General features: G+C 32.1%; 1 protein-coding gene across 1 annotated transcript; it reads left to right on the top strand.

Annotated features, from left to right (window-relative positions):
* Positions 1–212: 212 nt before the first annotated feature.
* LOC115877500 lies at positions 213–10530 on the top strand. The gene is made up of 5 exons (XM_030893697.1): positions 213–963; positions 1027–1271; positions 1557–1784; positions 2512–2764; positions 10296–10530. The coding sequence occupies exons 1-5, from the start codon at positions 447–449 to the stop codon at positions 10454–10456; spliced, it is 1404 nt and encodes a 467-aa protein (XP_030749557.1). The 5' UTR covers positions 213–446; the 3' UTR covers positions 10457–10530.
* The last annotated feature ends 1694 nt before the right edge of the window (positions 10531–12224 follow it).

The raw sequence follows: 12224 nt of genomic DNA on the forward strand, positions 1-12224 counted from the left end.
GTATTCGAAATTTTGTTTATTATAAAATATCAGGTATTTATCTCAATATATTCACTATGAGCTGGAATAAACCTCAAGCCAGTGAATTAATAACTTTTATTTTTTCAAACAATTTATTCCATTAGGGTTATAATTAGTTTATGTATTGGGAACACTGAGAAAATTCAAATTAATACTTGTCAGTTGTCATTTGTCATGTGTCATCAGTATTTACCAGAACCAAATACGTTTGACCAGAATAGTTTTTGTTTTTTTGTGCAGTGTTTTTAAAGTGTTTGAAAAAATAACTCAGTAGTGATAATATTTCGCATTAACATCTTTTAATGATTTTATAAAAGTATATCAATTGTGTAACATATTATATACTTGTTTTACAAAATTACGACGCAATAAAAATCGCACTAATTAGTGAACTGCTTTGTGTGCTTTAAAAACATTCTTTTGTGATGGAGGAAGATCACGAAGAACTTTTGCAGTGTACTGATGACGAATCTTTATCTGAAACAGAAGAACAATGCTGTCCTATGCAAAAGTCTGAAGAGCATTATTTGCCACCCTTAACATTTTTTGTTCATACAAAATTGAAATTCTTCAGTTACCTTGTTTTGCTTATACTTTCAACATTTTGCCTTTTAATTGTTGTTCCTCTTTATACTAGTTCAATTAATGCGAAAGGAAATATTTATTCCATTCTTATAATAAATACCTTATATACTTGCTGTATACATTTAGTAATATTCGGAATTCTAAGTGTAATAAGTGAAAAGTATAAATATACTAAGTTTTTCAAAATTCCTATTAAATTTTGGGAGTTAATTAAACTTTCTGGAATTTATTTGCTTTGTGGATTAATATACTTTTATGCCACTGATAGAAATAAAGTTGTATGTCATTTACAAGATCCTCTGAAAGGCATTATTGTAGTATTTTCTCTGCTGTACTACTTTTTCTTTTGTAGAAATTGTAAGTCATATACCATGAGATATTTTAGATATAATTTTTTATTGTGCTTTTATTTTTCTGTAGTGATGGGCCTTCATAGAATATTTTCAACTACTGCAGTAATAGTTGGTCTATTTGTGGCAATTGATTATGGATTATGTGATGAATTTGTTTGCAGAGGGTATGATAGAAAACAAGCTTTTGATGATTCAGGTCCATGGTCTTGGAAAGTACACAGTATATGGACAGGAATATACATTTCTGGACTGACATCGTTTGCTGCATATTTTACATTGCTAGATAGACACGTTATGCCTGAAAATGATATGGTAAGAATGTAATAGGTATAGTAAATAAAAATAGGTGGATAATGTCCATTTTGAATACAAAAATTTTAACCTCAATTTAGATTTTTGGATCCAAAAACATAGGCGGGTAAATTAGGATTTGATAAGATTTTAAAAAATATATTAAAAATTATGTCAGTTTTTCCATCTGACTATTAAATAATTGTGAATACATTTAAGTAAATATATTTCTAATAATAATATAATAATAATTTATAATTTGTCTGAGGCCAAATTTATTAATAATAAGTTATTTTTTTATTGTAGATGTCTCATAATCTAATCTCAAATTGTTTTGTGAACACAATATCGAGATCAGTGACTACATCAACTTCAAATTTAGTTTCTGCAAAAACTGAAGAAATCCAAAGTAAAGTAAATGTTCAGTTACCTAAATGTAAATCCGCTTTGCAGTTGTCATTTTGGATACACATATTTGTTTTTGGTTTAATGTTGCTTACATTTTGGATTGATTTTATACCTGGTGTTGGAAAGGTAATTTTAAATAGTACAAATCAATAACATAATAATAGGTTTGTTCTATCATCAGTTGTATTCATTAATTTATGTAATTTTTTCAGCAAGCACTTAAAAGATGATTAAACCATTTTAAGTATTGTGTTAGAACAAACCTAGTATATGGGCCTGGGCCTGGACACTTTATCTCCGTTGTCTGTATTTTAATGCATGTGACAGAGAGAGAGATAAATATAAATGACTGTTGACAGACAGAGAGGTAAAATAAAAAGCGGCATACAGTGTTGCCGGTTTTTACGTGTGTAGGCAGGGATATGTGTGGATAGGTAATAAACTTCGCATTTTTTTTTTCGACTTACAAGATACACTGACCCAAGACCCTGCTCTTGTCAACCCGGTATAAGTATATTATTTTCTTAGCCTGAAATAAATTAGAAAAAAATAAACTATTATAAAAACTTTCATGTATACATAACAAAATAAAGTCCATCCCTAGATGCAACATTTTTCGTAAACGCGTACTTGCGCGGTTTGAAATTTTGATGCAAAATCTGGCAATACCACATAGAAGAAATGTATCAACCCAACTTTTATCTCTTTTTAATACATTTGATTTTTCATTACAGTGTCTACATCACTGTCTTATACGTTAAAATCCAGACCACGCTTTTAAGGTGGCCCCATCGATATAGTTTTTGTCCAGCCAAAGAATATAAGATAGTGACATTTGTTTATTACGTTATAGGGTAACACACCAGCTGAATCTTGGAATTATACATTGAATGGTCTCATGTGCCACGTTGCTAAGCCAAACACTGAAAATTGTGGTAATGTCTTTTGGTACATGATAGCATTTCAGATTGCCTATGCAATATTTGCTCTATCGTCCGTCAAATTTTTAATGCTGTCCCAATCAGCTGTTTTTACAGTTGCAGCTATGTCTTGTGCTTTGCCCTTGATTGGTATTTGGTGGTCGATGTTTTATGCCACGCCAAATGGTAAGTTAAACTAAAATCAGGTAATATGCCTGTTAGCACAATCACTTTCACAGACTTTTCAACAAAAAAATTAGAGAGTCCACCATTTGACATTTGCAAAATTAGGCTGTATTCCGTTGCAAAACCAGGCGAACCAGACCGGTAAACTACTGTAAAGAGCGGTTCCTGAAAAACATTGGTTTGATACGGAATCGTTTGGTAAAATACTGGAAACGTCAAATGTTGACTTTTTCTAAATTTCAATACCTCTATTATAAAATTTATCTTTTATGCATTTTTAATGTACCTATTCTCTGTTTTTACGTTTGCTTCGTCTTTTCAATGGAGTTTAATATTGAAAAGTACTTTATTAATAAACTGTTAAACTCGTTAGACAGCTCAAGTGAAGATTTGCTGGTCCAATATTAAAACAGATCAATAATAAATAAACAAATCTAATCAATATTTATATTTTTATAGCTAACAAAACATTTACGATTACTTATTGTCTTGTTTTTCATGTTTTCTTTAAATGTTCCTGACTATAAGAAACAATGGCTGCATGATAAGTTTAAATGGTCCTCAAAAGTCATTCTATTTAGTTAATGAAATTTATTTACCTTTACTGCCTACCTCCATTGCTTTTGGATGTCAATACAAAATATTATTACAAATTTTAGAAATTAAATGAGAATTTCACTCGAACTTCCAATATTTGCTTAATTTCTGTCAGATAAATGACATTGATTGACAAACAAAACTAGAAAAACCAGTCGCGCTGGTTAGTTTGGTGACAGTTATAATCGAATTTTTCAGGAACCGTGTTCCGTAATAAGAAAACTTTCAGGAAACCGATAGAAACGGAACATAAAACCATAACCAAGGTAAGCAACGGAATACACCCTAAGATAATTACCAATATTTACCTATTCGTCAAATTGTGTTGTAACCTCACAACAAGATCTAAGGTTGTAACCTAAGGTTGTAACAGGTTATTATAATTTCACTTGCGTCTAGCCGTACCGTGCAACTCTCCAACTCAAACCCACAGTTTCCACCATAGATTTAGTAAGAACAGATATCACATTTTGCATTTTAACCCGATCAAACATTCTGTGGTTGACTACGTACTGTAAAAACCAACAGAGATAGAGAAGGCGACATTGCCACATATCAAATTTGCGCCTATCTATTCAGTTTGATTTGCAAAAAAGGTGACTTTTAAACCTTCACCGGATATCAATTTCTTAATTAAATTAATAAAGTATATTTCCAAATAAGCATGCGTAATAAAATGTTATTAACCAAAGGGTATATATGCGTTACTATTAAAGGACATGTTTACTGTTTATTAATGTGCTGAAACGTCTAGAACTATTGGCAACGTCGCTGCTAGTCTTCCAGAATGAAATGAACCGTTCGTCCCACCACCCCTCGCGACGGCCCTTGGTTAGCTGTAGCGTACTACGTTTTGCTTACGGTGTGTTTGAAGTCGGAATTGGTTGAAATTCAGTCGAAAATAAACTTTTCAGTAGTTTTTGTTTTTGTTTAACGTACTTTTGAATCTGCTAATTTTCAGTATGGTACGACAGTGTCAAGTGTATGGAAAAATAAGCTCAAATTACCCGAATTTGTCGTTTCACAGATTCACATTTTATATTTCCGCCATAATTGTACATAGGCGTCCACAAGGGAGCCTTTCACAATTAAAATAATTTCTAATTATATTTGTATATTTAGTATATTATCTAACGTACCTATTCTATTACATTTTTAATAATATAAATCTTCGATTTTAAACTGAAGAAAAAATATTTTTTTTTACTAAAATAATAAGAAACAATATATTCCACTATTAAACATCCTTTCGAAAATAGCAACAAAAAATCTTTTCTATATATCTTTCTTTTTATATCTGTAATTTTTTACATAATCTACAATATATAAAATGCTAATGTTTATCTGTGTCGACTTTACTGAAGTAACGACTTGCTCTAGAAAGTTGCTTTTTTACTAAAAGATAACTAATTGGTTCTTCTAAAAACTGTCGTCGCCGGATTTTTTGTTTTTCATTTAATTAAAAAAAAGTATTTTTTTTCCTGATGTCGTGGCGGATGCGCCAGGCTTCAACTAGTATTTTATAAAAACGAATTAATATTCTCGAATGTCCGTTGTAGATATTCGCATTCGCGGATGTTTAAAATTGATATTCGTTATGCCGCGACCGCGCATGCGGCAATCGGCGATTTCCAAGCGCTCGTCATCGGACTTTCCGTCCACACATGCGGGCATCGCCGAGCTCTGATGGCAACAACATAGAGACGAGCGCTCGTTTTCGTAGGCGATCGAGTCGCCGAATTCCAACTTGCTCGTCCACACTGATCGGAGATCGGCGACGAGCGCTCGGAAATCGCCAAATGCCGCATATGCGGTCGTGGTATTATATACATAACTACCGTATGACGGAAAAAAAGTTGGCATCGATGACATTCCCCATTAAATTTTACATATAAAATGACAGTGATCTTCATTTAATAGTCATCACTAACGCCGTTTTTTTTTTGATTATATTGTATAACCACTACTAACTGATACTACTCACCGAGATACAATATGATCGAAAAAAGCGGCATCAACGATGTTTTCAAAATGTAGATCGCTGTCATTTTATATGCAAAATTATAAGAGGAATATCATCAATCGTCGTTTTCAAGCCAACTGGACGCTGTTTTTTTTTATAGAAGTAACTGAAAGTTAATTTGAAAATCGACGTCGGAGCGTATTTCGCAAAACTACTAACGTTTCAACATAAGTATATGTGGGATATTAATTATATTATTATATTAGACCTTATAACAAAACTCATCTGACGAAAAACTGTTAATGTAGTATATTAATATGGAGTAAAAATTGTTCTAATTACTTTACTAATTAAATTCGTTCCTAAAAACGATACGCCACTGGCCATTAGAACAATCCAAATTCGCCTAGTTAGCGAGGTCGGAAATTTTAGACTTCTCTGTCTCTTCTGTCCTTGTTTAACACATTGGAATGTTTGATACACTACCAACGAGTATTTATGAATGAGATGTTCGGTCTATCTTTATAATGTCTTTGGTTTCCACCAAACTTAAATCGTGGGTTATTTTCTTCGAGAGTAAGTTTTTAAGTAATAATAGCATAATTTACCCTAAATTTTAAAAACGTACAAATTATAATAATATATAACAGTTCTACAAAATCGATCGGGTATTTCATGTGCAATCTATTGTTACGTTTTTCGTCGGTTCCGTGTGGATAGAAAGTCACAATTTATTTAAACACTATTTATTTAACACTAATGAACAAAAATAATAACGATAAAAGACTTATAGAACTATTTACAAACGATTTATAACTAAGAATTTATTTTGAATTTTAGCGCGTCAACTGTATATTTATAACTCTCTTTTGACGTGTTTGACAGATAGACTACGTATTTAACTGCTCAACTTATGAAGTGGTCCTATAAACATGGTATACACTGCTCATAATTTGAAGTGGAATTAATTATAAAGTCTTATAAAGTAAACGCCACGAATGTTTGGGAGTGATTCATCGCTTGATGAAGTTAGAATCGACACGCGCGCTATTATTTTTACATTAAAAACGTAAATATTTACCGTAGACGTAGGTTTTTAAAGGCCCGGTCTAATCATCTGCCTGCGTTCCTCCTACTTATTCTAAATGTTAGCGTGATTGACCATGATTGATTGTAACCAAATATATGTTTTGACAAGACTTTGACAGTTAAAACAACAAATTACAACAGATTATTATATGACTTGAAACACCACGGCACTGGAATTAAGTTTTATGTGACCTTGAACAGATTAGTTCACATGGTAGCGACCGATGAATCACTCCTAAACATTCGTGGCGTTTACTATACATATTTTTTGTTTTGTTTTATGCTTATTTCTGAATTTGAATGTATAAAATATCTTACATCTAATAAATAATTAAAAAAACGATTCGTTGCCTGAGGTATACTTGAAATAAAGTATACAGAGATATTTGATAAATGACAACAGTGGCAACTTCGCTTCTTCATATGACAGATAACCTACTTATTTCGCGCAGCCGAAAAGAAAATTGAAAACGGGACTGTAGCTACTCGTCGGTTTACTTACTCTGGTTCACAGAACAGTTTAAAACAGAACGAAATCTTCCGTACAAACAATTAAGACAACATTTTGATACGCCATCTATGACACGGATTTAGAACTACAAATTAAATTTAAAAAAAGCAATCTGCAATTAAATTTTAAAAAGAAATCTGCATTGCATTCAAAGCAATTTTAGCAGCGCCATCTATAGTATTATATTACACCTAATTAATTTAATATACCGTATGTTCGAAAAATAACGATTCCAAGTTAACTTAAAAATGACGATCGATAACATTTTCTTTGTAAAGTTATATGGTTAATGTCATCAATAGTCATTTCTAAGTTAACTTGAAGCCGTATTCTTCGATCATACAATATAAAAAACTAAGATGATTTTATGCCAGATAATTTGTTTCAAGTAAAGTTAAATAAACATCTTATACAATATATTTTTTAAAAAATATGTTGTAAAAGATGTTTGATTTAATATACTTGCCAAACAAATATCTAGTCTATAATCGTTAAACAATACACATGCGGTAAAAATCACATTACAATATTTTCTATACCAAAATCAAAAAGTACTATTAGATTTAACTTAATAATAGGTGTATGATTAATAACACATGTGATTGATTATATACCAGATATTACAAGGTTTATAATAAAAATCATTTATTTTTTGTTATAAATTTTATTTATTTTTCTCTTTTTTTTGTAGATTTCGAAATTTTACAATACAAATGCGGCTCATTAAATTTATAGGCAACTAAAAATTAAACATTACAATTATTGCTCGGATAAAATATATATATACAACTATTTTTGTATTCTTTTTGTTTTCTAAATTTCTATACCTAGGTACATGGTAATACTAAAGTAATACCGTATGCTCGAAAAAACGAAGTCAAGTTGGCTTGGAAATAACGCGGTCGATGACATTCCTCATATAATTTTACATATAGAGAGAGAATGACAGCGATATTCATTTCATAGCCAACGGTGACGCCGTTTTTTTTTGATCATATTGTACCATACGATTACGAAAAGCTGCATCAAGTTACCTTAGGAATGACATTTGATGGCATTTAAAATGTAAATTATATTAGTAAATCTAACCAATTAATGAATATCAATCTTCCTTATCATCGATAGCCATTTCCAAGGTACAATTAACCTAACCTAACCTAGCTTTTATCGAGCAGGTTATATTATTATAAACTAATTTCTAGGTACTTACATATAAAGAATAATTCACTCTAAATGGATACACAAAATAAAAAGTTTTTAATTTAAAATAATACACTATAAAAGGGCCGGGCACACAACATAAAACGTCTTTACTTTGGGAATGAACACTACGACACTCACAGCCACAAAACACATACCTCTCAGCTCCAGACAAAGTTAGGTACTGATGGCTGCCGGGAAAAATGACGAAATATTATGATGAGACGGGTGACGGGAAGAAACTTTTCCTTCCCTCTTACTCCGCCCACGTATTTTTAAATCGACAGTGGCACCCTCTGACAGCAGGATTTGGCAATTCTTGTTCCAAATCCTGCCATTTAAGTTTTTGCACCGTGCTCTGGTTCTACCTCTGCCGGGGAAGCGGCAACCGCAACCACGGAGCTACATGCTACTTTCGAAACCAGACATATTGAAACATTACTTTTTTCTGCCGTTCCAATACGTATGCGCCGGTACTGTGGGTTGAGGTTGAAGAGTTGCACGGTACGGCTACCTCTTCTCTTTTTTTAAAATATCCAATTTTATTTGTCATATAAAAAAATTACTTTGTTTCTGTTTTATTCTATAATGCTATCACGTCAGATTAGTTTAAATTAGGGGTTTATTAAAAGATTACGTTATTCCTCACTTCAACACACAAAAAGTGTCTTTCAAGGGCGTTCAATTTAGTATTTACCAGTGTTGTCAAGAGGGAAAGTCAATTCAGGACAGTGATGGGTAAATATGTAACGGGTAGGTATATAAAAGGTGGTATAAAACCAGAAGATCTTGTAGTTATATACCTGGTATATTCCTGGTATTATACCGTGTATTTACTATGGCGGTCGTCTGGTAATTTCCTTATAAAATTAGGGTATTCACCCAAATTGCACCGTCGTGCGTCACCGGCGCCGGCGTTGTGCTGACACAATTTATTCTCTATTGTGCACTGTTTGACTAACTTGTAGTTTTCTTTTATTCTTAGATGTTTCTTTAATGTCGTATTTAACAACCAATTATTGCTAAAATTTGTAGTACCTTATATTAACAAAGTAAATACCGGGTGCGTCTCAAAAGTGGCTCACCCCTATAACTTTTTTATTTTTTTCTAGATAAAAAACGAGATTTGGTATGTTAGTATATGACATAAATTAGGATCGATTGACGGATTCAATTATTTTATTATTTTCTGTCGTTTCCTGTTTCACCGGAAATTATTACAACTTTTGATTTTTAAATGGCGCCCTTGGTATTTTTTTACTTTATTCAATAGAATATGACACTCGGAATATAATGACATATCTTACGTCAACTTTTGACATTTTCGTTTAAACAAATTATTTCTTTTTAAATTTATATTCGTATTTTAAATTTCAATCTAGAGCAAAGTTATGTTGACACGGGTAGTGAAGCTCGATCGTGGCCCACACTTTCGTGAACCACGCCTCATGTCAACAGTAGATTCGTGAAAGAAGAATAGAAACGAATCAGTACAAAAGACGCCACGATCGTGAATAAGCAAATCAAACGTGTTAGATATTTCACGAACCAAATCGATAGTGAATAAGAAGTCGCAGAGGAAGTTGAGGTAAAAAAGGCATATTTTGCATTATTCTCGCATTAGAAAGTATTGATTGACTTCCGATTATAATCTTTGTTGCAAAAAAAGTTGTTTAATTGTTACCGAGATTGTTACATTTTTTTAAATATATTTTAGTATATGATTATAAAAATTAACTTCATATGCATAACAAAACCATAATTAAAATAATGCCGTGTAAACAGCCTACAATCGCTGGACGATTTTCGTTTTTCACGTATGGCTTTTTGATACTTTCGTAGCTCACGAAAGTGTGAGACACGATCGTGCTTCACTACCCGTGTCAACCTAGTTTCATGGTTGTGTTAAAAACACTAATTTTTAATCAAAGAGTTTTGGAAAAATAGCCCAAAGAAATTTGCCCATCACTGACTCAGGATAATTATTGATAACCACGAAACCAAGGGTATAAAGACGGTATTTACTAATCCGGTCGCTTAAATACCCTTTACATTTGAATTAAAATTACAGACAACTGTCAAGTTAGTCAATGTTATTAATGCTTTTGCCAGATACAATACATTTATGCTGGATTTATGGAAATTATTTATTTCAAAGACAATTTTTTTAGGTATTTTGGTGTGGTCTCCGAAAATAAGAGGTGAATTTGTATGTTCCATCATTGGGATACCAATAGTAAGTATCGGATTGGGATTACTATGTAAGGCGCATTTTGAAGATTATCGCAGGTTTATAACAGGTCGTATGACAACTAGAAGTCAGTTGCCATAAATTATTTTTCTAATTTTGCATTTCCGAGATTCTGTTCATATATCTTCACCTATTATATAGAGAAATTATTAATTTAAAATATCTAGTTAATTATTTTTAAAATATCTAGTTAATTTATTAAGGTGATAAGTGTAACAAAAAAATAGGTTTCAATGACCCTAAGATGCTCGAAAAAACTGATTGCTGAGAAGTAATTTTAATGTTATTCAGAGGCTATATTCAAACTCATTTCGACGGTATATTTTTAGCCGATTTGTATTTCTTATATTTTTGTTTATTGAAAAGCTGATGACTGGTTGATTGCTGAAAGCCTTTACTGGAATAAGCTGGCCATGTTTTTTTTTAAAGGAGAATTACAGCTTTCAAGCAGTGGCAGTTTACTTCAGGGTGTGGCAATTTACTTCACGTTTTTTGGTTTTGTATGTACTGAAAAATGGAAACCAAAGTACTCATTTTGATACAACCCAATATTATCTTCTTCTGTATTCCAAAAAAAAAGATTATACCAATTTCGACGTACAAGATCGATCTGAATGAGTTTGAATATAGAATAAAACCTCTTAATATTTAAGCCTATGTGAAATTACTTCTTTATAATAGACGGAGAGCTGGCTACATAAAAAACCTTATCATCGTTACATGGCTAATTTTTTGTGTGCCAGTGCGATCCCAGGGCTTAAAGCGGGGGCGGCCAATCGAAAGGGTGAAATTTTGACACTAAAAATATTATAAGGTACACGTGTTATAATTGCGAAAATAGCTTTTATTTATTATTAAGAAACGTGTAAAACTGTTGACAGACATTTTTCTCGTAGCTAAAATGACGGCAGACAACCCGAAAGAGTCATGGAATTTGACAAAAAAAACCATCGCATACATGCATGTCAATTGGTGGAATGTCATGTTTATTTATTTAAAAAGCCGTATGCAAAAGGACAAACAAAAAAATTGTGGCTCAATCAGCGGTAGCCACATGGTAGACAGTCATGATACCAAGAATACAAGGTATGATATTGCGCAGGTCGGTCACTACGTCACAGGTGATAAACGGCACCATTGGGTGGCAAGCTCCGCGCGCCCGTTTCAAATTGTCAAACAGATGACACAATAAATGTTAAAATAATTTTTCAAATGTCAAGCTAGATGATTTGACATAACTTTTGGGGTTATGTCCTAATTCTTCCCTATTTTAGGTCTTTTTTTATTAGGGGCAATTGAACAATATGGATATTTTTTTGTATGACGTCACAGGTGGTATGCGCAAACTTAACGAAATTGGAGCCGCTATCGATCATACCTTGTTTTCTTTGTATCATGGTAGACAGTTATAAAAAACGCGATTATTACTCTACAGGGTGAATCTTGAATAAGTGCAAATATTTTCAGAGCTGGTAGATCTCGATAAAAGAAACTTATTTTCTCTTTACCGTTTTTCAAATAATTCCAAAATAACCGAGTTATTCAAGTTTGAAAATTTAAAAAGAAATTGATTTATTTTTAAATAATTGTGTGAGAACTGTTTTTTTTTCTGTACTTGCATACATTATAGCGTCGTAGCCATAGAATAAAGCCGTAAGCATGATAGGTTAAGAAATAATTATACCGTTGGTAAATTTGCGGGAACAGGCAGTTCTAAAAGGTTTTCTCATATATTAAAAAATAATGCATGATTTTCTACATCTTTTTTTGCGAAAAAAACTCATAGACGTGTTCCAGGGGTCGAAATATATCACCCTTAAAAGAATTTTCGCTTATTTAAGACTCACCC

This window comes from Sitophilus oryzae, unplaced genomic scaffold (assembly GCF_002938485.1).
Source record: "Sitophilus oryzae breed Bouriz unplaced genomic scaffold, Soryzae_2.0 scaffold_1494_pilon_pilon, whole genome shotgun sequence".
Lineage (NCBI taxonomy): Eukaryota > Metazoa > Arthropoda > Insecta > Coleoptera > Curculionidae > Sitophilus > Sitophilus oryzae.